The 25,019-nt window shown below is 49.7% G+C and overlaps 9 protein-coding genes across 9 annotated transcripts; 5 read left to right on the plus strand and 4 right to left on the minus strand.

The window, feature by feature from the left end:
* Nucleotides 1-627: 627 nt before the first annotated feature.
* On the minus strand, nt 628-1,750 carry Asppvi_009170 (SGF11 family protein; the record flags this gene model as incomplete). The annotated part of the gene is made up of 2 exons (XM_043305028.1): nt 628-1,536; nt 1,613-1,750. The coding sequence occupies 2 exons, from the start codon at nt 1,748-1,750 to the stop codon at nt 628-630; spliced, it is 1,047 nt and encodes a 348-aa protein (XP_043160963.1).
* Nucleotides 1,751-2,743: 993 nt separating this feature from the next.
* Nucleotides 2,744-3,886, plus strand: Asppvi_009171 (uncharacterized protein; the record flags this gene model as incomplete). The annotated part of the gene is made up of 1 exon (XM_043305029.1): nt 2,744-3,886. One exon carries the CDS (start codon nt 2,744-2,746, stop codon nt 3,884-3,886), a length of 1,143 nt encoding a protein of 380 aa, XP_043160964.1.
* Nucleotides 3,887-4,312: 426 nt separating this feature from the next.
* Asppvi_009172 (putative metalloreductase transmembrane component) lies at nt 4,313-6,520 on the minus strand (the record flags this gene model as incomplete). Its single annotated transcript, XM_043305030.1, has 1 exon — nt 4,313-6,520. One exon carries the CDS (start codon nt 6,518-6,520, stop codon nt 4,313-4,315), a length of 2,208 nt encoding a protein of 735 aa, XP_043160965.1.
* Nucleotides 6,521-7,640: 1,120 nt separating this feature from the next.
* On the minus strand, nt 7,641-8,846 carry Asppvi_009173 (E3 ubiquitin-protein ligase; the record flags this gene model as incomplete). The annotated part of the gene is made up of 1 exon (XM_043305031.1): nt 7,641-8,846. The coding sequence occupies one exon, from the start codon at nt 8,844-8,846 to the stop codon at nt 7,641-7,643; it is 1,206 nt and encodes a 401-aa protein (XP_043160966.1).
* Nucleotides 8,847-10,197: 1,351 nt separating this feature from the next.
* On the plus strand, nt 10,198-11,439 carry Asppvi_009174 (3' exoribonuclease family protein; the record flags this gene model as incomplete). Its single annotated transcript, XM_043305032.1, has 1 exon — nt 10,198-11,439. One exon carries the CDS (start codon nt 10,198-10,200, stop codon nt 11,437-11,439), a length of 1,242 nt encoding a protein of 413 aa, XP_043160967.1.
* A 223-nt stretch (nt 11,440-11,662) lies between these two features.
* Nucleotides 11,663-13,543, minus strand: Asppvi_009175 (aspartic endopeptidase; the record flags this gene model as incomplete). Its single annotated transcript, XM_043305033.1, has 1 exon — nt 11,663-13,543. One exon carries the CDS (start codon nt 13,541-13,543, stop codon nt 11,663-11,665), a length of 1,881 nt encoding a protein of 626 aa, XP_043160968.1.
* Nucleotides 13,544-13,844: 301 nt separating this feature from the next.
* Nucleotides 13,845-14,445, plus strand: cyp1 (putative peptidyl prolyl cis-trans isomerase (CypC); the record flags this gene model as incomplete). Its single annotated transcript, XM_043305034.1, has 3 exons — nt 13,845-13,877; nt 13,930-13,971; nt 14,035-14,445. The coding sequence occupies 3 exons, from the start codon at nt 13,845-13,847 to the stop codon at nt 14,443-14,445; spliced, it is 486 nt and encodes a 161-aa protein (XP_043160969.1).
* A 1,052-nt stretch (nt 14,446-15,497) lies between these two features.
* Asppvi_009177 (putative Rab geranylgeranyl transferase escort protein) lies at nt 15,498-17,393 on the plus strand (the record flags this gene model as incomplete). The annotated part of the gene is made up of 4 exons (XM_043305035.1): nt 15,498-15,571; nt 15,623-15,731; nt 15,805-16,843; nt 17,044-17,393. 4 exons carry the CDS (start codon nt 15,498-15,500, stop codon nt 17,391-17,393), a joined length of 1,572 nt encoding a protein of 523 aa, XP_043160970.1.
* A 4,728-nt stretch (nt 17,394-22,121) lies between these two features.
* Nucleotides 22,122-23,696, plus strand: gfsA (glycosyltransferase family 31 protein; the record flags this gene model as incomplete). The annotated part of the gene is made up of 1 exon (XM_043305036.1): nt 22,122-23,696. One exon carries the CDS (start codon nt 22,122-22,124, stop codon nt 23,694-23,696), a length of 1,575 nt encoding a protein of 524 aa, XP_043160971.1.
* Between the last annotated feature and the right edge of the window lie 1,323 nt (nt 23,697-25,019).

Consider the following 25,019-nt stretch of genomic DNA (forward strand, 5'->3'; position numbering starts at 1 on the left):
CAAAAATGAGGCGAGGTATGACGAGACTCGATAAGCGCATCGTCGGTGGGTTTCTGCGGGTCCGCACGTCTTGCGGCAATATCCGCTTCAGCTTGGAGCTGATTCTAGACTCCACAGTTGATGGTTGCACAAATGTTATGATTAAGAGGTAAAAGGCTGGCGTCTCTATTCATGACTTGGACCAGTCAACTACTTGAAGAGGGCACTTGATAAAATCACAAGCAATGTTCCATGCGGGGCGCTATCGAGGAGCTGGCTGGTGTTGCCAGGCTATTGTACATATCAGTGCTCCATCGTCTATGCCGACGACTAACTGGTCGGACAAGCAGAGAAAAACAAATATCCCAGAGTAAGAAGCCACAAATGAGACAGAAGAAAGCAACGGAGAAAAGAAAAAAAAAGGTCGCCAAATATGTCCCAAATCGTTCAGCCAGGCATGTTTAAAGTATCCGAGCAGGTTCCTGTTGACGCCTTGTGATGCCCAATATTTACGTCAATATCGTTAAGGACAAAGGGAAATAAAACTTTGGATGGAAATTATGTTCAGAGGGTTCATCCTCAAAGTAAGTGACCTTGCAGAAACCAGAAAAAAGCAAGGTCAAGGTGGCCAGGGGAAGGATGATAAGCTCATGCGTTGTCTTTGGCTTCACGTTTGATGTCAACGTCTCCAGACGCCGCCGCATCCGCGGCTGCAGCCATATCAGGGGTCAGACCGTTTCTCAGTTTGCTGCTTGGAGGCAGGGGTGGTTTCTTTCCAGATAGCTTTTTGTGGGTGTTGAGCTTCTTCTTCTTCGTCAGAGTTGGTGGTGCGTCATCGTCCGCCAGTGGACGCTTTGGAGGTCCCGTGATTGGAGAGCTGTTGCCATTCTCCATGGGCGTTCTGTTACGATTGGTCTGTCGACCTGATAGACCCATGCAACGGTCCAGATGCTGAGCAACTCGCGTCACCACAAAGTATCTCGGACAGTTGGGACATTTCACGGTGGGATATGACACCTTCTCCTGGGTGGCCTGCTTGAAAGAGCTATCAGGAGTGGTCGGAGGACTAGAAGCGGGAGTGTTGGAAGCGTTAGTCTGCTTTTTCTTCTTTGGGTTCAATTTGTCCGTAGCGAAGGGATTCCCGTGCACGTCGTGCCCCGGTTTCGTGATCAGTGGCTGATTCTGGCAGTATTCGCGATACGGATCTGGAGGTGGACGAGCGCCGACTCCGGTTACTGGATAGAGCAGACGTGGCAAGCGACAATCAGGACAGATAATTTCCTTTGTTGTCTGAAGAGGATTGCCTTTGAGAAAGACCTTGCCATCTTCGAACACCGCACCGTCCGTTTCCACCCGGATGTCCTTGAGGTCTTCTGAATCCACGGATCCCGTTGCTTTGGCCCCTGCATCTTCACGACGCCTGGCTACTTCTTCTTCGGCTTTCTGCCTGGCAACAACTACTGCGGAGCGCATGCGAGTGACCTTTTCATCGCGATGAACTTGAGCAACGATGTCATGGATGATGTTGTAGAACGTCTCATTGAGGATGTCGCAGGTCTGAGCTGGTCAGCTAATACGCTCCTAGGCACCATGCTCGGGAGGCAGCAAGTGGAGAAAAGAGGAGCCAGCTTACCAACTTCGCGATGGTTCCTGAAGGCGGGGAACTCCCCTGAGCTTCTGTTCCCTTCGAATCACCCATTTTGGCCAAGTGATCTTCTGTTTCAGAGTGGTTAGATGCAAGGACGAAATCTGGGATAAGTTCTGCAGCCATGTTTGCGTAGAGATCAAGAGATGGTATAAAAGTAGGATCACAGCGACGACGGAGAACGGAAACGCGAGAACGGAAACGCAAGAACGCAATGAAGCGGGAGAGGTTGAAAACTTGAAAGTAAAGCTGGTCCAATATATAGAAAGACCAGAAGCACGCAGAGGTTCGAACACAACTAACCTCAATAGCGTATTGTTACGGCACCTCTTCCCAGCAATGTGTTGTGACCGACCCACACGTTGATGGAAGAATTCCTCTGAATAGAAAGCAATTCCATGTACCGCCTAATGTAATCTCTGAGCCATCAATGCGATCGAATAGACAATGCGCCGAATAGATGTGGAGTGTTGAAGCGATACATACCCCAAAGCGGATAGAGGTTGGGTCGAGTTGGACGATTGCGAGTGGGGACTCAAGAGAGAGCAACACAATAGAAACAACCGCTATTGTCCATTTGTATTATTGACAAGATGAGGACATTCGGAGGGAGTAGTGAGGAATGGCCAAGCCAACTGAACAATACTCGTGCTGTAGAGGGCGGAACGCCAAAGGCAGGGAGACCGTCAGTTGACTGAACAGGTCGCGCCACAAGACTCCGGACGGGGAATGACCACTTACCTCACGCTCGTGAGTAGGATGACTGCATCAATAGTGGATGAATCGACAAGTGAAAAACAAGAGATATCTCCACCACCAGGGAGCGCAACTCCTTCTGTAAAAGCTGGAGGCTGGCTCGTCGCTCTTTAAAGGACAAATCTCAGTCTCAGTGTCTCCTCTCGCTCTCGCAAGTCTCCGCCGACCGGCTAAAGTCGATCTTATCTTATCGCATCTCCGCGCGGTTCCAGTGTTACAACACTAACAGTCGCAAAGTCCCAGCACCGCTGTTTGCGTCCCTCCTTTCGTTCCAACTGTGCTGCCTACTCTCTGATATCCTAGTCTCTGCTCCTCATGACTGCTTGTTCTACTACTTTGAGTATTCTTTGACTTTTCTCAGCTATGGCATATCAGTTCTTTGCAAAGGCGCACCAGTCCAACAAAACGCCCACTTCTCCACCCCTCTCCCCTCCCGCGTCTTCTCCCTCCCCCAGGCACAGCAGACCTCCAATGCAGCCTCCCTCACTAGTTCTTCCACCATCCTCGAGTTCTTCTGCTACACCAAATATAGCGTCGCGTCTCAAACCGCCAGCTGCAAGGGATCCCACGTTCCAACCTCACGCGTATCCTCATGCCATCTCCCCAGGCTACCAGACTCCCCATCCCCACATTACCATCGACCCAGTCAGCACCGCGCATATCCCCTCGTTGACTCGTATTACGGGTCTCCTCCTACCCATCCGCTATCCCAACTCATTCTACACGGCAACAATCACCGACCCCGTCATCGCGTCGGTTTCGCGCGTCGCAATATACCATGACCACCCCGTAGCTGCGGCACCGTCTACCACCCCGTCACCCGCCGCGTCGAGCTTAGGCGCAAGCACAGGAACAGACAAAGTTATTGGAGGCATCAGATGCCGACTTGAACGCCTGTCCGTAGGGACCGAAACCAGTCCTCATTCGCAAAAGCCGGAGCCAACGAATCTCTACATCCAAACTCTCCATCTTCTCTCCCCGTATCGAGGCTGTGGGGTTGCGGCCTCCCTGCTCAATTCTATACTCTTCGCTTCTCCGCCGTCGCCTGCGAATTCATTTTCTTCCTCATCCTTTTCTTCTTATAATGTATCAGAGCTGGTGAAACATTACAACATCCGCACTGTCACGGCGCATGTCCACGAAGCCAACGAGGAGGGCCTGAGATGGTACATTGCCCGAGGATTCCAGGTAGAAGAGGGCCTGGTGGAGAACTACTACCGCCGACTGAAGCCTTCTGGAGCGAAGATCGTCAAACTGGTTCTGCGGTGGAGTGATGATGGTGATGACGCAGATGGAACCCCCCAGAGCGGCACAGAGCAGCCTCAGCCGATCCAAAATGATTCCAAGAGCCAGGACGAAGATGAGGACTGGGAGAAAGTTGAGGCCGAGGATAGCGATGACCCGGATGCCCATGGAGTCCAGCAATTCACGGGGTCCAGTATCCTGGAAGGGGATGATGCCCCCCAAAGAAAACGGAAGGCGGACGATGAACCACAGAGACATTGAGCCGACGCGTTCCTTTTCCTCATTTTTCTTCAATGCTTTCATTGCGTGATTTTTTGTCGATATGTTCAGCTTTTGTTTTGCCGTCCTGGATACCCTCCCTTTATGAGAAACTGTTTTGACCGAGCTATAGACGCAGGCACAGACATTGGTTGCACGCGCTCTAGATTGACATTTGTGCTTAGAAGTACACATTTGCATCGATTTCATGCCCGAGGCACTGTACAGAGTCATATATTCCAAGTTCATGAAGTGCTGTATTTACAAATGAACGCAACCATATCAGAATGAATGTACAAGCAGACTCGAATAGTGCGATGTCTGAGAGATGCATCGCCAAACACAAGAACAAAACGCGGATATCAACTTCGCTGCGTAAAGCGGCGTACTTCGCTAATTACAGTCATTAACTCATCTCGTCCCATCTCGTCATATATTGTAGTTCTCTGCATGGAGGAAGATTTCATCTCTACGAGAATCCATCATCACCTGCTGCTGGAGCCGCGCCACGGTTTTTGTGACCTCGATTCGCATGCTCGGAGGCCCACAGACAAAGACGCACGTCCGGCGGCCAAATGTCTGCGAATATTCCGTGAGCATGCGTGGGATATCTGGTCGGACATGGTCAATTCGCCAGCCATCCCGCCTCTGCAAGGGAAGTGATGCGAATCGAGGCGTCGATTTCTGCGGTGGAGAAGGGGCGTTCGCAAATCCAAAGTCAAAAGGAACATTGGCAGGGCCGGTTTGCAAGCCGGGCAATGACGTGAATTGCCGACTGTTGATGACCGGGGAAGTGTATATTCGGGGCAAGGAAGTGATGGCGTCTTCATTTTCGCGACGGAGCTCCTTCTCGCGCTCGAGGTCCCCGGCGGCTTCTTCGCGGATGTATGCCGAGTTCCGCTTATCCATGCCGGAAAGCATGTTGTAGATCTTTTCCTGGACGACGTCATGGCCAGGCTGCTCTCCGGAGTCGTCCTGCGTCGGCCCCGTCAGGAAGAAATGGCAGTGCACCGTGTTTGGGGGAGCGTGATCTCTGCAGATTCGCAATTCTTCTCGGAACCACTCGATGGCCTCTGGACTTCTCAGGGCCCAGATGACGCGGACCCGCTTCGTGACAGCTTTCCCGTCACGCATCTTCTTGATCAAATCCAACAGTTGGCTCGCAATTGCCGTGATGCCACTTCCGCCAGCGAAGAAGATCACGTCGTCAAAGGCGGCCATCTCCCGCCGCATTCCTCCGTAGGGACCTTCTAGGAGCGCTGTCCACGTCTTGTAGGGCCCGTACTCAAAGGCTTTCACCAAGACCTTTCGCGTGAAGCCGCCAAAAGGACGGAAGACGAGGGTCAGGTCGCGGTAGTTTTCCCCGTACTCTGACGGAAAGTCATCACTGCATAAGGACGCAATCGTGAAAGGATGTCGACCGAGAAGGGAAATTCCAGGCATGCGAAGGTACACATATTGGCCTGGTTTCCATCGCATCCTGGTAGCAACGGTCACCTTGATGGCATTATGAGGGAGGATGGTCACTGCTGACTCTTCTCCTATCATGAAAGACATGCGAAAAGGGTTCGTCCAGTTGAGATAAAAGAGTCGCACAGCATACGACATGATCCAGATGGCGATGGTCGCCCACAGATAGTTCCACGATGCCAAAAAGTTCTTGCAGTGCCAGAAAAGCATGGCAACAAAGACGACCGAGACGGGCAGGTGGATAAACAGGAAGAGCTCGTACATCCCTCTTCGAAGCGCGGGAAGGGAATGGATACATAGGAATACCAGCGGCACCAGAGCAGCCAGGCCTGTCCCGTAGACCCAAACGTTGCGCGGGAGGTATTGTTGGTACCATATGAGAGCCCCATCCTCCCAAATAGGCGTGACAAAGAATGGGATTGTGTGTACCAAACTCAAGAACAGACACAGGTAGCCTGCCCAGCGATGGAGCACGTTAAGACGTTCATGACCAAAACCTGTAAGCATGCTGATGAAATTTGCCCTGGTACTGAGTGCGACAATCCAAGGCACCATAGCTACGGCGATCATGCCGGCGCGAACGGCCAACGGCGGAGATCCGATTGTAATAGATGAGTAGTACAGCGGCTGCGGTACGAAAGAATAGAGTGTCACGAAGACCAACGCTGCGAGCACGACAGCAGAAGCTCCCAGCGACGGGAAAACGATGCGCAGCTTCCCAAGCCGCAGCACCGGGAGAGGCCGGTAGAATATCCATCGCAAGAAGGCAACTGTATTATTCAACGGAGCAATGGTTGAGATCGACGACTGCTGTTTCTTGACCCCGGGTAAAGGGCCACGCGCTGGAAAGAACTGTGCAGTGGAGCTGTCGGTGGCGGCACTTGGAAGCTCGTACTCGTCCTGGGGATAATTGCCCTGCGGTGCGTTCACCAGATCTTCCTTGTACAATGCGATTCTCATTTTATCGCTCCAAACATGGTAGAACCGAATGATGGTTGCAAGAGCGAGTAGKACAACGGAGAAGTAGACCCAACCCTGGCCATATTTGCCCGATTGAGACCATGGGTCTCGTTGACGCTCTGCGACCTCAGCTGGGGTGGTAGAGGCTGTTGTAGGAATAATGATGCGCTTCGCCAGTGAAGCCACTATATCCCATTTTACCGGCATGGTGTGTTTCTCGTGCGCAACGGATGACTTGAACCTGCCCTCTCAGAAGAGACAATCTAGTATAAGAACGGCAGCTTCGCTAACTGCCTAGATAAGTTTTCCCTTGCACTTGGTCCTCTGACTCGATGAAAGGGTCACCGATGAGCAATTAGGGCATCCTGAATATCTTGATTGGATCAATGTAATTAGAAGACTACTTCCAGTTATGATCTGGAAGTATAACCGTACAGAAAGGAATCGGGAAGATCAGCGACCAACTGGGGAAACTAAAAGTGCAGATGTACATTGTGTGAGAGAACTCTCACTGCAAGCGTGGGGGAAGAGGAGAGAGATGAGAGATTACCGCTGCACAGATTATGGCCTTCTAGGCTCCGTATGTGATCCAACGCGCTTTGCCATGTTGGCATGCACGATGTGATGAGGAAAGTTTCTTATCATTATGGTTGGTCTGGTTTGTGATGAGGGGAAGACAAGCTCTTCTGTCAGAATCAGTTAGCGAGGAGAACATGGGAGTACGCCGTACTCGAGTCAACAACCAAGGCCAGATAAAGTGCATCCGCAGAGGGCCATCGGGTGTGGCCGAGAGTCCAGAACATGTGTATCTTGATTGTCCTATCACATTTTAGAAAAAGTATTGTAACACTGCCGGTGATTTTCTTCCGCCGTTATTCAAGCTAACCAGCGAAGAAACGACGAATGAGATTGTTGGATTTAGCGCCAGCCATGATGCTTTTCGCCCAATCACACGTCCAAAGGCTAAGAAGAAGGTGACGACGCCATCAAGGCCTGCATTAGCGGAGATTTATGCATATGAATGATTCAGTCAACAAGCAATCAAGCATAATCACTCATGAGGGGGCTGAATGCAACACAGTCAGCTTTGGATTACAGAGTGAGAATTGCGAGATGAGGCCGATAATGTTCGTAGGCATAGATGCAGTGAGACAGATGCTGAAGAACTACTCTGTCCAGCAGTAACAAGAAAGACACTTTGGAGCCTTAATATTCTATTCTATATTTTCTGGTGAAGACAGTCAATCTCAAGATGGCCTGGCTGCCACTGAATCCCACAGTCCCAACACCAGTTCTGTCGACATGAGCAACCTGTCCAGAGCGACCATTAGCCAACGTATATACCAGATTGGGAAACGCTGTGCTTACATCGCATAAATTTGCATCCCCCAGCTCGCTCCATCTGCACCTGGCAGTTCGGGCATGGCTTGGAACGCTCATGAATCATTCGACTGCCTGAAAGCTCCTCATTCGTCGGATCTAGCCGACCATGCGGCCTTCCAGAACTATATCCGAGCCTTGCATCACTCTCAGCTTCTCTTCGGGGTGTCCTTAGTCTGTTTAATCCTGGAAATAAATGCCGAGCTTCTCTGCCGGCATTCATCCGTATCTCCGACGAGGCGCGTCTCGGATTGAGTAGCCGATCGTACTCCTCGCAGGTCAGCCCTTCGTGCCAAACCGTATCACGATGAATGAAGCAGGTTCGAGTGCCACAAGAACCGCAAACAACGATTGGGTCCTCGGCTCCACCAGCATGTAGCTGTCCGTATCCGCAATCTTTCCTGACACATGGGACGAACTCATCATCTTCTTCCAGGATTTGCCAAGTTCGCTTTGTATCATACGCCTGGAAGGTTCGTCTGCTGGACCACCGTTGTACCTCCTCGTCAGATAGCTGTTCAAGGCAAATCGGACATGACAGAATAGTAGCGCCTGACGAAAGCTGTTTGTCTAGACTTCGACGAAGGCAGGTGAAGCAAATATGCATCCCGGGCACGAATCCATGATCGCAGCCAGCTGCAATGGGAGGCTCTGGGTAACATCCAATTTCGAGGTCGTCGAAGCAGACAACACATGTCAATCTTTGCTCATCTGAGGCATCCCTATCAAATCGAGGCTGCGGGCAAGGTGGTGGACTGGGTGGCTCCTTGTGAAGCAGAGAAAGCACTGCGCCGGCTGTGGCCGCATCGCTCCAGCAGTTGATTTCATCATCGGTGTCCCATCTAATAATAGATTGAAAAGTCGACGGGGTACCTCCACTGGGGAGAGAAAGGCCGTCATCTGTTCTGCTTCGCGCCAGAAAGTGGTCTCGAGAATGGTCGTTCGGTGACAAGGGCGATATGACAGGCGAATCATTACTGCTGGTGAGATCGGAGGCGTTCTCTATGTACGTTGGCGAACAAGGACTGACTAGAGCATCTGTCGTTCGTCGGTCCTCAGTTGAACTGCGAGACAGGCCTCCATGCTTCGTGCTTGCAATAAAGCCGAGTTTATCTTGACTTCGCTGCATTTCCCGGCGATACCACAATCTCATGATTGATAGGATATACGGCAGTCATCCTTTGTCATACTTTTCTATAACTATCCCGAAAGAGGTACCATTTGAATGTTAATAAGTCCAGCTCCTAGCAGATCTCAAACGAAGGTCGGTCGACCGTGCGCCCAACACAGACGATGCGATGGACCATAAAATTGGCTCCTCCCGATGAATACGAGACTGCGATACATCCCCAGGGCGCCACACGTACAAGATCTGCTCCTGGTCTTGAGATCGAACCAGTTCACCATTCGCATTTCGGGCGAAGAAGTAAAAATGGAAACGATGACCAGATCTTCGTGGGGTTTCGCCTAAGAGAAAAGGGTTGAACACGAGTCATATATCGATCAACACGAGAAGGTGGAAGAAGCCATCAGCTCGCAACCTTAATAATGTGATCCACTCCAATCAAACGACCCGAAAGCGTCGAAAGAGGAGCTTCTTGCGTGATAACCAGCGACTGTGGACTTTCCACGCTCCTATCGACCATCTGCGTTGCCTCTTCTCTTCGTAGTGAAAGCAGTGAGCTCAGCCGACACATAGAGATATGCAGTTGGATACTCATGGTCAGTCTTCATGGTCAGTCTCGAGGGTCAACCGCAAACTGCACTGGGGATCCATCTCAACCGAGTCGCTCGGGAACCAATGGGATCGACGGCTTCTCGTATTTATAATTAGAAGATAAAGCGACGATCTTTTTGACTTCATACTCAGAGAGTGGTATTGGCTGAGCCGGACTATCACAGTGTGCTAAAGCCAATATCGATTGCATCATGAACTCTTGCCCCTGAGCTAGTGTTCATTTGCATGGCTTCGCGTGTTTAATTTCCTGTTCCATCTCTTCAGCCTTTGATTGTAGGTTTAACCTTGGCGTCACGCCTGATGCAATTGCGAATTCGATGACTACACTGCGCAACTACTAGAAACCATGATAATCCGCTCCTCGTGCAAGACAGATGCACAAGGGGAGACTCGTCAGGGTGTCCGATCATTCGAGCAATGTCGAAGGGTTATGAACACCGGTTCCAATTGCTCTTCATAAGTCTCTACATCCGAGCATCATGTGGGCAAATAAACTAGATACGTCTCGTATTCAAACCATTGGAGTGTGAAACTCGTAGCTTAATAAACAGTTAGACTCTAACTAGTTGAACTCATACTCCTATATCACGTGTCGTGGATAAAATGCTCTCACCGCTTTCGGACCTGCAGACGATTCTGCCGCATAAAACTAGGTAATTTCAATGCTGCATTATTTTCTTTCCGCAGAACAAGCGACAAGTCAAAGAAGGCAACCGTCGACTGCTCATTGATTTACCTGCAAATTCGATTGTTGTCATTTACTAGAATGGCTCCCGCTGCAGCACCGGCAGCTGCGCCGTCAGTCCCGCCATCCCTCTCACTACCACCATCCCAATTTGCCCGGCTCCAACCTCACGCCTACCTTCTGGCTCATCTATCACCTCCTCCATCAAGCAATCAGCCCTCTATTCGAGCCAATGGCCGTTGTACCTCCCAGTTCCGCGTTACTTCTGCGAACACCGGCTCTTTGACGCATACGAACGGCAGTGCCGTCGTCAGAATTGGTGACACTGCGGCGGTCTGCGGGGTTCGCGCTGAGATTCTTCATACCGATGACATTGCCTCGTGGAGTGTATCGCGAGCATCGCCACCTGATTCTACGAACAAGCGACGAAAATTAACGGACACCACTGAGAAGCCAACTGTGGCAGCCAGCAATGGAAACGAAGACGAAGACGAAGACGACGAATCACACATCCAAGACCTTAATTTGCTCGTGCCGAACCTTTCACTCAGCACTGGCTGCGCACCTGGATTCATCCCGGGCGCTCCACCGTCGGCGCTGGCGCAGTCGCTGTCACATCAGATCCTATCACTCCTACACAGCACCCGCTTAGTACGCGCAGAGGATCTGCGAATCTGGTATCAGCCGCCGAACCTGGGAGCAGAGGAGTTAGAACGGCATAATGAGGACGAGCAGATGGATGTGGATGCTCAAGAGGGCGATGCAGGTGCCAAGAGCAGAGAAATCAAGGCCTTCTGGGTGCTTTACATTGATGTGATGATCATCTCGTTAGCCGGCAATCCATTTGATGCTGCCTGGGCCGCTGTTTTGGCTGCACTTCGGGATACGAAATTGCCCAAGACATGGTGGGACGTCGATAATGAGATGGTGGTATGCTCGGAGGCGGTCTCTGAGGCGCACAAACTGTCGCTGCGAGGTATGCCTGTCGCCAGCTCGTTCTGCGTCTTCGAGGCAGATGCAGCTTCTGGGTGGAGAAAGGTCATTATTCCCGATGCTGAAGAAGAGAGGAAGATTGAGGAAAGTAACAGGAAAGGCATCCAGCGAAGGTGGATACTTGCTGACCCTGATGGATATGAGGAGAATTTGAGCCAGGAGAGGATTTGCATCGTGGTCGACAAAGAGAATGCAGGGCAAGGGAAGACAGTGATCGTGAAAATGGAGAAGAACGGTGGATGGGCAGCGGACACTAGAGAGCTGAAGCAGCTGGTTGACATCTCCGCGCAGCGATGGGATGATATGAAACGAATTCTTGATAGCTGCTGATTCGCGGGGTTGACTTGTATATCTTAACTTTTGAGGACGATGACGATACCACTTGAAACTTTTGAAGAAACTTTTGAAACAGATCATTCTACCTTACTTGCTACCTTCCCGTAGGGTATGCATGCCGAGTTAGTCCATCCCAACTCCGTCTATCCGAACCAAATTGCAAAACGCAAACATCCCATGCAACCCCGTTCGTAGAAATCATTCCCAGAAAGCAAAACTAAGAGGCACTGACTTCGGCGATTCTAGGACTCCTTCGCTGTCTCTTGGCGGGTGGCTCGTCATCACGATTTGCTGCACTCAGGACAGACAAGCTCTTCTCGCTTGTGGGTGACTCAACCCTGGTGGTCTGAGTTTTGCGTGATCCGGTCTTGCCTTTCCCGGGTAGCGAGATTGATATTGAAAGTAAATCCAAGTCCTCCCCCTCATCTGCACCTTGCGATTTGTCATCTGGTCCTCCGTCCGCTTGTGCCGAATCCTTGGTCTCCCCACTCTCGGATTTCTTCTCCCCTTTTTTCTCCGTGGCATGTTCAGGCGCTTCGGAGTATAATGCTTTGATATCGCCTGACAGGATTCGCAGAAAGAGACTCTTTGTGGTCTTAGCTGGAGCTTCATCTCCCTTCTCTTCCTCCTTCTCGTTTGTAGCCTCCTGTTCGCTTTCTTCGGCATCGGAAAACTCCCACATCTCGTGGAGTTCTCCTCTGAGGAGCGCTGTTCCCCACAGGAAAGAAAGCACTCCGGGAACTAAATAAAGGAGAGCAGGTTGAGCATGGTTGGAGTATTGCATGGCCGCAAGGGTTGATATCATTCCGACAATGTACCCAACCAGGCTGGCCTTGAAATAAGGCTTGGGAAAGGACTTTGCATCCTGATACGGGGGCTCTAGCCCACGTCCACGCGGTGCAACGGGCCAAGACCAGAAACGTTCCCCCCAGCCGCCAGTTGCAGACTGGTATTGAGGCTTGATGATCTCCTGCCCCTTGGATTCGAGCCGTGCTTTTTCAATGCCCTTCTTCTTGTAGTAGAGAAACAGGTCAAATCGGAGCGCCAGTCCCACCATCATACCGGGAATGACAATGTCCCCAAGTCCCAGCATTGCCAAGGAAACAACGTCCGGAGCTTCACCGGGAGCAGGCGGGCGGGGAAACAAGAGCTTAATTGGTACATCTAGCTTTGTAGCGACTGTCACCATCAACGGGGTGTAGAAAACAAAGTAGATATCGTAGAGGAACAACGAGCTCAGAATAAGTGACCCAGTTTTGAATGTTGACGGCGACATGAACTGCAGCGCACCGTAACAGAAGCTGAAACCCAGAAAGTTCGTCAGCCACCATGGCTTCGTCACAAATGCGAAATACCCAACAGCAGAGATGGCCAGCAGCGCACTGATTACGTCCAGCAGGCCCACCAGACATTCGCCGGTGAAGAGGCCGCGCACGTGAGCCCGCAGCTTCAGCCTCTGATACGCGACCTTGCGACACACCCAAAGGCCTGTTACCAAGGCAGTAGGTAATGGAATTGAGCCAAATATTCCGGGAAGGGGAGTATGGCGGGATTGTACTGATCCCTGGGCAATATCCTGCTGAACGGCTATGAAAACTCGTTCCGACTGTTTTGACTTCCAAATCTTGCCAGCGTATCGATATCTCCGCGGGAAAATAAAGGATCGAAAGACCAAAAGACAGTCCTTCAGGAATGCGACTGCGAAGAATAGGCCCATCTGAGAAAAGTAAAAGCTAAGGACCTTGTTCAATATGGCTGGGTCATCCAGCCATTTGATGATCAAGTACAGACCACCCAGAGTGAGGCCGGCAGTCAAAGGGAACATCAGCGCATCACTGGGCTCAAGGCCCTCCATCTTTTGAACGGGAACCAGTCCTTCCTCGTCTTCTTCCTCATTATCTGTTTCGTTGTTATTCGTGTCTTTCTTGGGAGGTTTGGCAGCGGATGAGGGTCTCGAAAGGGATGCATGGGCGCCAATGTAAATAGGAAAGAGAGCCGAAACGAGCAGATGGCCGTATGTAGGTAGGAAAGGTTTGATCTTCGTATACTGGTAGATAGCCTGCCCCAAGAGCTCCGCAAGTGGACTGACCTCGTCCATGGCAACTGCGAGACTCCGGGCCACAAGTAGAAAAGTAGAGAAATAGGGATAACCGTCAGCTTAAGTCGAGAATATTCATCTGGTTGCGCTGTGGTTGGGAATCAGTTCATAGCTGTAGGACGTTGTGTTTACCAAAGAGTGACAAGCGTGGAAGCTTTGTGTTTCCCGATGATCGATGCCAAGACAAGTATCTCCATCCCCGCCGCGGGATCATTAGAAAGTTCGAATACCACCTTCTGCCCTGGTAGAAGCACGATCTTGAAGATATCCGATTTCTTCGTTTGGCTACTTTCAGAAAACAATGGCGACTGACGTGGTGTTTGACACGAGTATGGTAGGGACTATCCTGTGGCCACACAGCAATTGGCTCCTCTAACGTATTCCAGGGCTCGTTCACGGTAGAGCTTTACAACGAGCATGCGCCAAAAGTAAGCAAGGAACTTTATCCTTCGACCCAGGCGCTCTTCACATGCTGATATATACTTGACTAGACTTGCAGGAATTTCGCGACTCTGGCGCAACGAGGTTATTATAACAACGTAATTTTCCACCGCATTATCCCCAACTTCATGGTACAGACCGGCGACCCTACTGGTACCGGCAGGGGAGGCAGTTCAATCTACGGCGAGAAGTTTGAGGATGAGATTCACCCGGGACTCAAGCACACAGGAGCTGGTGTCTTGAGCATGGCGAACAGTGGACCCAACACCAACGGCAGCCAGTTCTTCATCACCCTTGCGCCTACACCGTGGTTAGATGGAAAGCACACAATTTTCGGTCGAGTGAAAAGCGGAATGCGAGTAATACAGCGAATGGGACTCGTCAAGACGAATTCCGAGGATAGGCCAGTCGATGAGGTCAAGATCATTCGCGCCAAAGTCGTGGAAGAAGGCGAGGAGTGAGACGAGCTGCAATGCGGTCTATCGCAGACGTACTTCAGGATTCGCAGCGATATGCACATGTCGTCGCGATCTTCATCACACGCCTTTCTCGGACGGAGCCTGGAGAGAGATACTCGAAGGATAACAGCCTAAACCTCCAGTATGCGGGCTTGATGTACCGCTTGACGTCGTGGTGACAAGAAACGCAGCACTCGAAACGAGACGCCATGATCACACAGACATTAGGAATTCGTACTAAGGTTGCTACATGTATATGCCATCTGTCTAACTTTTCCATGGCACAGAGAGCTACAATATGACGATATGTATCACTACAAACGAACCGCTTCCATCAGATGTCTCCATCCGGAGCAGCAGATACAGAGTGATATAATCCGATCTACCACTCCCTGTAAGGACAAGACCAATGAAGGCTTGTCGGCAAGAGACGAATCTGCTATGGGTAGAGCGCAGAATGCCGTGCGGAGCACTGGGGAGTGGTGTGCTAGGAAAAAAGGAAGATGCTTCGAGAGCGCAATCTTTTAAAGGTGCTAAGGTAGCGAAGCTGTCTAACTTAATTTGGAATAGTCGAGTTCTGACATAGCTCGACTCGGTGTTCAGAAGCCCAACGTAGAAGATTTATCTAGCAGATCACCTCGGATGAGGAGCACGACAGCCTCAGAATGCTAGACGGAGAGGAATAGCCTTCATCAGTGAGAAAACAACCGAGCGACCATGAGAAATTAACCGTCCAAAAGAAATGTCTTGCTGCTTGAGTATCTTCACCGCGAAGAATATGGCCCGAGCTTCGTCACGTGCCGCACTATCGGTGCGGGTCAGGACGGAAGTATTTCTGCGTGTCTCCGTCGCTTTCTATTTTACTTCCCTCGAAGCTCTTCCTTTCAAGGACGGATGAAAACTTCCACCGCATTCATGGGCAGGAGATTCCTGCTTGCTAGGAAGTGCTCCATTGCCTGCCACCCGACGTGATGATAGTTGGGTTTGCTCATCACATAGCATCATACTGAACCTTTTTCCCCCAGCTCTGTACGCTTTGCCATTTCATTCTCAGGATGGAATCTTTGGCAGAAACGCCATGGGATGTAACAATCTCTGGTACAGGGCTGGCGCAGTCTCTTCTAGCATTGTGAGTCGGTTATCAGCAACTGCCTTACTCGTTCTGTTGCTGACTTTTTAGGGCACTCTCCCGGTCAGGCAAGAAGGTACTTCACGTTGACCGTAACCCATATTATGGAGGCTCTGAGGCAGCATTCAGCCTTCAGGAAGCTGAAGAGTGGGTTTCCCAAGTGAATCAAKGTAATTTGCGGCATCCCCGCCCTTGGTTTGTGCTACTATTTTTTGCTGACTGGTGTTAATAAGCTAGAACCGAAGTCTTTCTCTTTTGAAGACGCGTCCATTTTGAGGCCTGGGCAAACACAGGAGTGCAATGCTCAGCTAGCTTCTTCTCGAGCATACACACTTACGTTGTCACCGCAACTGATTTATTGTCGATCTGCGTTGTTGCCCACGCTGGTGTCCTCGAAGGTCTACCGCCAGCTTGAATTTCAGGCGGTTGGAAACTGGTGGATTTACAGGCCTTCGGGCAACTTGGCTTCTGAGAGCAGTGACACGGCTGTGAATGCATTCTCAGATTTGTACCGTGTGCCGAGTAGCCGCGAAGATGTTTTCGCCGATGACGTGATCAGCGTTAAATCAAAGCGAACGCTGATGAGATTCCTCCGGCACATCGCCAAGCCTCAACAGGATGATGAAAGCTCGTCGGAACAGGATGATCTGACCGGGTCGTTCCCGGACTATCTCACCTCCAATTTTCAAGTCCCTGCCGAGCTTCACGATCCCCTTCTATCGCTTTCATTGGCCCAGAGTTCTCCAACCCAGACGTCAGCCGGATATGCTGTGACGCGCATCAAGAGGCACTTGACCTCTATGGGTGTCTTCGGTCCTGGATTTGGAAGCTTGGTTGCCAAATGGGGTGGAGGATCCGAGATTTCTCAAGTAGGCTGCCGAGCTCTCGCAGTCGGGGGCGGAGTATACGTCTTGGATTCTGGGATCAAGTCGGTCAGAAATGACCCTATTGAGGCTGATAATAGCGACGTCGGTCGCATAGAAGTTCAACTTGCCAATGATGAGTCGATTAAAACTCGGTTCCTAGTTGGTTCAAACTGGGATCTTCCTGCGAACGTCCTGGACCCTGCTCGTTATGAAAAGGTTTCGCGGTCAATCACGGTTGTCTCTTCGTCTCTGGAAAGTCTCTTTCCGGTTACTGCAGAAGGTGGTCCAATTCCTGTGTGTGCAGTTGTGGTATTCCCAGGAGCTCTTTTAGGTCAACCAGAGGACTCAGCCCCAGTATATATTCTGGTTCACTCCAGCGAGACTGGCGAGTGTCCATCGGGACAAAGTAAGTTGCATTTCTTTTTCTTTCTTCTTACGAAGCACTTCTCGTTACGCTCATATGATGACTTTTTTGAATACTTATCTACATTGCCTGTAATTGCATTGATGAAACCATACCTCTGACAGCCTGATAATGAGCGTTTTGTCGTTATGCTTTATATTCCACTCATTGACAATGACTGGCACGCCGCTGACGAATACTAGGTGTCTTGTACTCTAGTGTCTCCATACCTGGGCCTGATGGTCAATCGCTTCTTGAAAGTGCTATACACAAACTCCTTCAGTCCAGTGCAGATCTCAACGCAAAGATCTTGTGGTCCTTGCGTTTTACACAGTTGGGGCGCCTGAGCCAGGACGTTCGTGGTACCCCTAGAATCCAAAGAAGCTCGCTGTCAGCGAACATACTCTCCTTCCCGCCTCCTAGCCTTGATCTCGCCTTTGACGATGAGCTCATTGACGCGGTGAAGGACGCGTGGAAGATAATCATGGGCGATCAAGCTTCGGATGACTTCATGAATTTCGAGGACCGGGAAGGTGCTTATGATGCTGATTGAGAAGCCTTACCACCAGATATTATGATGATAGAGATTACATTTAATCGTATTGAACATAAAACAGTGCTTGAATGCATTCTTACCATACCTTAATGAGTATCGCTTTTTGCGCCTTTGACTTGCATAGATTCTATAGGTAGTCCAACGTCTCAACCTTGGGGCTAAGGCCGGGAAGAGTCAATTGGCAGATGAAATGAATATTTCTTCTTGCAGACCCAGCCCTTCCGTTTAGTATAAGATCTCGGTTACATCTCTGCACTTATTCTTATGTGACTAAAGTTTGCCCTTCCACAACCAGCAGACTGGGAGCTACTGTTGCTATCTATGGCGAGACTGAATAATTTTGCTTTACCAGCCATGATCGGTACCATCAGAAGGCAATGTCGTGACCTACTTCAAAGGGAGTGGGTGAACGGCACACGACAGACTGCATTAGATAGCGTACAGGATTCTTGAAGGTGGTACCTGCTGTAAGTGGTGGCACATCTCAAGCCGTGGTGCATCTAAAACTAGAGGCAGCTTCGTCCAACGTGGAGGCTGTATATCCTTAGGTGGCACAATGGAGGGAATGACGATAGTCATTCCTCTTGACGTATGCATGGAACCTGTGCATGACACAGACGGGTTATACATGTTGTTGAATCTGCGATACTTGCCATGTTGAGAGGGACAAACTCGGGGTTGAGCAAATTTCTAGGTTATGGACTCTAGGATTATAAGAGTCGTTCACGGGAGACCTGAATTTGCGCTGGCCTCGCCCTTGTGCTGACATAGTACTCCGTAGTCCAGTATGATCACGAGGGAGATACATATATATACTCATCTCCTACCGATGTGACTGAACCAATGTCGGATTAACTATCTCTATAACTGCTTTAGATACGAGTGATAAACGCAGAATCTAGACAGCAATTAATGAGATCAATTCTCTTCATCAATCTCCAAGTTAGTCTAGCAGTTGCAAAACGATACTTTTTGTTCCTCCGGACCTTTAGACTCCTCCACTTCGGTAGTGTACCATGCCAAAGCAAATGGCTTAGTCCGATAAGCATTTAGCGGAATGTTCCCGCCTCATCTTCTGACACTGCTGCAAATATTAAGAGCCAAGTTGTCTGTTAGCGGTGTGGTATCTAGAACAGATTATGTGTGCCGGAGTATATTCCCTGGCCCTGAAGCGAACGATGAATTGACGGGAATAGAAGGGTGTGAACATTTCACAGAGCATGGATAGTGGAGATAGCGGTGAGTCTATGCCTTCCGCACGCACTGTGCAAGGTACAGGGACCCCCGTAGTACTTCCGTAGGCTGGTCGGTGGTGAATCGTTACCCAAAGTGGTCAGAATTCAGTGGCAGATGGACCCTGAGGCTTGAGCGGATCTTGACGAACCGCAAACCACGAACCCTGAAGGCAGCACGCAAGATTGGTCGCCACAAATACCCTTAACTTGACCGGCTGCCTTGGCAAAAAGCAATCCAGTGGAACATGGCTTGGATCGGCGCAAACTCGAATCACGAATAGGGGTTGGGCAACGACAGAAATCAGAGCGTTTCCGTGGATGAAGATGATCATCAGGGGCACGCAAAATTTGCAGTGACTTGGACGTAATCAGTAGTCCGTATCCATCTAAGCGATGTCCAGCATTGTGGGATAACATTTAGCTCAAAAAACTTTGATTGACGTAACTGGCGTAATTTGCATCAGATTCGTTGATTTGTGCAACAATGTTGAGAATGTTTGTGCAGATTTCTACACCTAAGACGCAAAAGGGGTGACGGCTTGCCAAGGCGTATGTTCAAGCTTAAATGGCTGGTCGTATTGATAACCAGTACTAGCTGACTCGGTACAATTACGAAACGAGGGGATATATTGAACAGGCGATGACATGGCAGATGATACTCGCGTCTTGGGTCCATAAGCAGGTGTCGTCTTCTCAAGATCTTCGTTGTTGTACCCTTCCATGAATTCTGTTGCTGGATGTACCCCCGTATTCTGTACACGCGTCCCCCAGCTGTCTGTGAGTGCGCATCGTTTGAAGTATATTATTGGATTGTAACAAACACTCTCATGGGGTTAAGCAGGCCGATCGCGATCCACACTGTTACGGCCCACAGATACTGCGAGAAGGATTCATGTCCACTCATAGATCTTCAGTCACAGGGCTCGGATTTGCCATTTCTCTCTCTTTGTTGCCACTGACTGCGGACATGCGCATAACAGGAAATTATCAGTATTCATATTCTGATGGGAAGACTAGTAACAAGGTCGCGTTACTCCATACGATGTCTGCTGAGGATAATAATCTGCAGTTGATCAGGTTATAAGTACGGAGTATCAAGGCGCTCTTGCTATGGAGCGGAGCATCTTCGGGATCCCAGTCCGCCGGCAACATTGTCAGTTGATGACGAGTGTATATCCCTGGTAGCTTGGTTCTCAGGCAGATTGGCTCTTTACAATGGTCCTTGACCTTGCTAAGAGACAATGGAATTGGACACAGTATTATGAGTCTTCGGATCATTGGCCGTTACGGAGTACCTAGGATTATGGTGTGCCCATATTTATGTATGGTTGTGCAACAGGGACACGCCTCCGGAGCTTCCTCCGTATTCCGTATATAGATAGTAGTTCCAAACTTCTGGCTATCTACGGAGTACTTCCTCTGTAGACTGTGACAGCCTGAGAGTAATAACTGTCTAATAGGAGAAATAACGGTGGCAGTGGAAGAGGACACGCGGCCCGTGGGGCTACCGACCCAGCAGCCCTTTTAATGGTGGTCCCTGAGTGGCTGGAGACACGGGAATGGCGCAGATCGTTGAAGGATCTTTTGATTCGCAGTCAATACAGCCAGCAGACATAGTCTCTTTAGGTGGATAATGGTAGTGTTTCATATGTATTGGCAGTTGACATGGTCTGTATCAGAAGTCAATCAGTAATGCAAATGCTACAACGGGTTCTCAACGCGGTTACGATGTTATGAATATCTCTTTCAAAGGAATGAAGTAGAGAAAATAATAGTTATGACATCAGTCATGGGATTGAGACAAAATGGCCGCAACCATCCATTGGAAACATTCCACATATTTAGGATATCTCTGTATGGCGTCAAATCATTCCGGGTGCTGACCACAATAGCGACGTATCAGAGTGAAAAACCATGTCAACATGGGTGATAATAGTAAGGTTATAACATGCTACGCTTCGCTCCGCAATCAAATTCCCTTCGAAGACATGGTATCATTGGCACCGAGTCGGATCCAAGTAGCTACTGAACGGAGGATCCCACATTCCCGCAGCTTAGACAGTTGCATCACTTGTCCTTCCTTCCACTTCTTTTCCTCATTGGGACAGTAATCAACAAAAGGTTGATGTTTTCTCAGATATTATATGTTATCCGCAGAATCAAGATCAGATCAGATCTTTCTTCCGCCGTTTTGTGTCGCTTCAGTTAAGCAATCTCCTGTAAAACACGCTCGAGAAGCCGGGATCGTCCAACCAACAATGTGTCAAACAGTCAAGCACTGTCGTCAAATCGGCTAGATTGCAAGGGTCTTGAAGGCCGGAAGTGAAAAATACCAACCACCCACTTGGCGGAGTTGGGAAGAACCCGCAGTACGTATTCCCGAGATAGTCCATACATCTGAGCGACATTCTTCTTTTTCGGTCCAGTGATCTGCAATCATACCTTGTTACTACGTACTTCTACTTGGGTAGATGGCGAAATCGGAAAATAGAAAAGAAGAGATTGCGGGAGGCGTCAACAGTCAACAACCATAAATAATAATATATTATTTCATGTGGACGAAAAGCATGCCTTCGTAAGAGAACACTTGAATACCTTATTTTTCTTCCTCTGGGATCCTGGCGAGCATTCTGCATCAACCTGCAATCTCTCGATTGGGCCAATTCGTCCCGCTGCTCACTGTCAGATCCCAGTACAAAATCGTCAAGCGATCACTACCATCTCTGCCTCTTCAACCCTTCCGTTTAATCCACCTAGGAAAGTGCAAAATACCACGGTTGAGCTTAATTTGATTTAACAGATTTAATTTACCAAGTGGGAGCTTTGGCCCGAACGCAACCCGTGGTCCAGTATTTCGGCATTCCCACTTGGATCGGTTCCTGTGCCTGTCTCCTGTCTTCATCTTTCCCTCATACTTTTTACCCTTTTCCCCCTCTTCTTCCCCTATTCCCTTCTTCTCTCATCCTCCTCCAGGCCTCGACAACAATCATATCCTCGACCTTCCATCCTAATCCGCCTGATTCTCTTCTCTAGCCCTGGACACCTAGTCCAGTTGTGCTGCTTCTTTGTCTCCTTTGTTGGACCTCTTTACGACCTTCTCGACACCCCATTCCTGAGGTGTCCCAAACGAAACAGTCTCGCCGGACCGTCTTTCAGTCCGCCTATCGCTCTTTTTTTACTTTTTTTGTGACCGTGTCGCAGGTCTCGACGCTGCCAGACTCTCGTTGTCAGACTTTAGAGCATATCACAGAGAATTTCTCCTGATCTTGCCAATTCCACTCCTTTACACAAGAAACCCACACTTAATCATCTCCGGCGTGTTAAGTTTGGACAGCTGTGCGATACGCATTCACTTTACGACTATTCGCTCTCCGTTGATGTGCTCTTAATACGGATAGACGCACTCTTTAATATTTCAATCCGCTGATTCGGCAGCATCGCGATTACTTTAATGTGGAAAAAGTCGCTTGACCTTCATAACTCCACCAAGATGCCTGTCTTTCGGCTCAAAACCGTTTTCCCTCTTATCGCGCTCTTCTCCATAATTGGGTTCTTCTGGGGCATGCAACGCTACGATCATGCGGCCCTTCGGTTCAAGCATCCAGTCGACCGTGTAGCGCCGACAACTCAAACTCCTCAGATCCAGCTGCAACCATCGTCGCCTGACTCTACAAAGACTTGCGAGGCGGATCCTAATATCATGCCTCCCTTGCCGTTCACCGAATGGCTTCCTCGCAAGAATTATACTCGTGCATACTTCCGTCCTCGCTTCGTCAGCCCCAGAGCAGAATTCAATTCTCTTGAAGACATCAATGGTCCTGTCCTTCCACCTATGACAGTTATGGAACGTGGCATGGTTGTTTCGCCGGATAACAAGGACCCTTCATTACCATGTCCCTCAGTCATCGATGTCGATGTGGCTGCGGACGATGCGGTTGATGAAACGGACAAGCTCCTGTTCGGTCTTGCTACGACTGCTGACCGTCTGGATCGCCTTCTTCCTTCGCTTCTCTACTCTTATGGTAACACCAAGGCCGGTATCATCGTTCTTGTTCCAGAGTCAGACGATGATCTGGACAAGCAAATGACTTACTTCCGTAACCGTGGCTTGGACCTAACTTTGATCAAGTCTCCACTTGACTTCACCGCTCGCTATTTCGGCCTGGTCCAGGCGTTTGCTGACCACATCCGAACCAAGCGCCCTCAAACCACATGGGTCAGTTTTATCGATGATGACACCTTTTGGTTATCCCTTCCCACTGTCGCCGAGGAACTGAAGCTTTTCGATGTGAACAAAAAGCATTATATTGGTGCTTTGTCCGAAGCCAGCTGGCAAGTTGATACCTTCGGACACATTGCCTTCGGAGGTGCTGGTGTCTTTGTCTCCAAACCGCTGCTCGATGTCCTCGAGCAATACTACGATGAGTGCCAGTCGTGGGGCGAGCAGCCCGGTGATCAGAAACTTGGCCAGTGCATTCAGAAATACGGTGAAACTCCTCTTACTCTTTGGCCCTCACTCTACCAGATGGACATGAAGGGTGAAGTCGATGGTGTTTACGAGTCTGGGCGGAAGATCGAGTCTCTGCACCACTGGAACAGTTGGTATACCAAGGACGTGGTGAAGATGACCACCGTGGCCGCCGCTGCAGGTCGTAAATCAGTCCTTCGGCGCTGGGTTTTCGACCAGGAGGAATATGTCAACAACTCTACTGGCAAGTCCGTTCGCACGTTCTGGGTCATGACCAACGGCTATTCTCTTGTCAAGTACACTTATGACGAAAACACCCCCGATGATGCGATCAACTTCGATCACACTGAGAAGACTTGGGAGGAAGACCCCCGTGGTTATGAAGGTCGCTTGGGCCCTCTCCGTCTCAAGGATCAAGCAGGTGTCACCAAGGACCGCTGGTTGTTGAGGGAAGCTTATGTCGTTGGTGACAACGTGCACCAATGGTATGTGCGTGAAGAGGATGAGGGCCACAGTGTCATTGAAATTGTATGGCTTGGACCTAAGGGAGGCGGTGGAGCTGGTGTACATGATTACGCTGTGAGAAAGCAGCATTAAAACATCCACATTGATCGAACGAACCTCTCAACTAATACTGAGGCTGGTCCTCGGGCTTTGAAGATTTTCATTTCCATTCTTGCACATGCCTTTTTCCCACTTTGCCTTGTTTCTTTCTTTCCTTTGCTTATATCACCCACCTCCTTTGGGAACCATGTTTGGCCACAGGACGGAAAATTCACAACAGAAACAGGAAAGAAATTTGAAACGATGGTGCCAGAATGGGTTCTTGCCCGAAAGCCGACTTTCCACGTCCTATTCTTCCATTGTTGACTGGTTCGGCGTTGAGTTGTTGACGGAGCCAAGAATGGCGCAGTCAAGATCGGAATCAAGTGGTTTTTCACCGAAAGCATTTTCCGTTCGACGGTCCTTGACTGGTCCTGACTTTTTCATCTGCCTGTGCTGGGGGACTTTCACCCTTGATCTGACCTTTCATCCTGATCGAGTCTTCTCTTACCCGCTCCTACAAGAGACCTTCTTCTTTATATCTGTCTTGTAAAAATAGAATTTCAGGCTGAGCTGGTGTCGCTGCTTCTGGAGATTAGCGTTGAACATTTGTCATTATGCAGGAATATCATGACTTGAGTGTTTAGATTAGATTTGGCTACTACCACTGCGTCTGTCCATAGGAACATGAATCTATCTTCATTGCATTAGCTCTCAATATAAGTTTCTCTCAGTATTCCGACGATCGCTTCATACTTAAGCAGCAAGCCACTGCTGTCTGATACATCACTCTCACTAACAAGGTCATCTTTTAAGTACTCTGTATCAAGAGCCTAAAGCAGGACGCAAGAGGAGCCGACTGGCGGAGTCGCCGCTGAGCTCCAACAGCCAATCCTCGTGCTATCTTAGAGCCCAATCAGAACTACCCAAAGCACTGCAGCAAATGTAATTGAGGTACAATATGATACCGCGTGCACTATTGGATTTGGCTAAGGTGATCGCTATGGCTGGATTATTACATCGACTATTGCTAATAGTAAGACTACCTTGTCGGTTGTGGTGCGTTGATCGTCGAATGTACTGGACTACTGAGGTTCTATTCTTACATACATACAGAGGAGACAGCCTGGTGTGTATGATAAAGGGCGAATGGGGCCAAAGTTTGGCTGACTCGAGGGATGGAATGCAGCCGACTTGGTGGTGCTCTAAGCTTATGGTCGTGACGATGAAAGACACTCCGGTCAGACACCTCCATTAATTTCTAGGCACTCTGCAATAGCCTCCACAATTGAAGATTAAGATAATATAGCCGAGCGAAAGTAGTCAAAGAATTGGACGTTTTCCTGCCGGGTCGAATCCGCATCCTGCGGCGACAAG

The sequence above is a fragment of the Aspergillus pseudoviridinutans genome (assembly GCF_018340605.1).
Source record: "Aspergillus pseudoviridinutans IFM 55266 DNA, scaffold_6, whole genome shotgun sequence".
Lineage (NCBI taxonomy): Eukaryota > Fungi > Ascomycota > Eurotiomycetes > Eurotiales > Aspergillaceae > Aspergillus > Aspergillus pseudoviridinutans.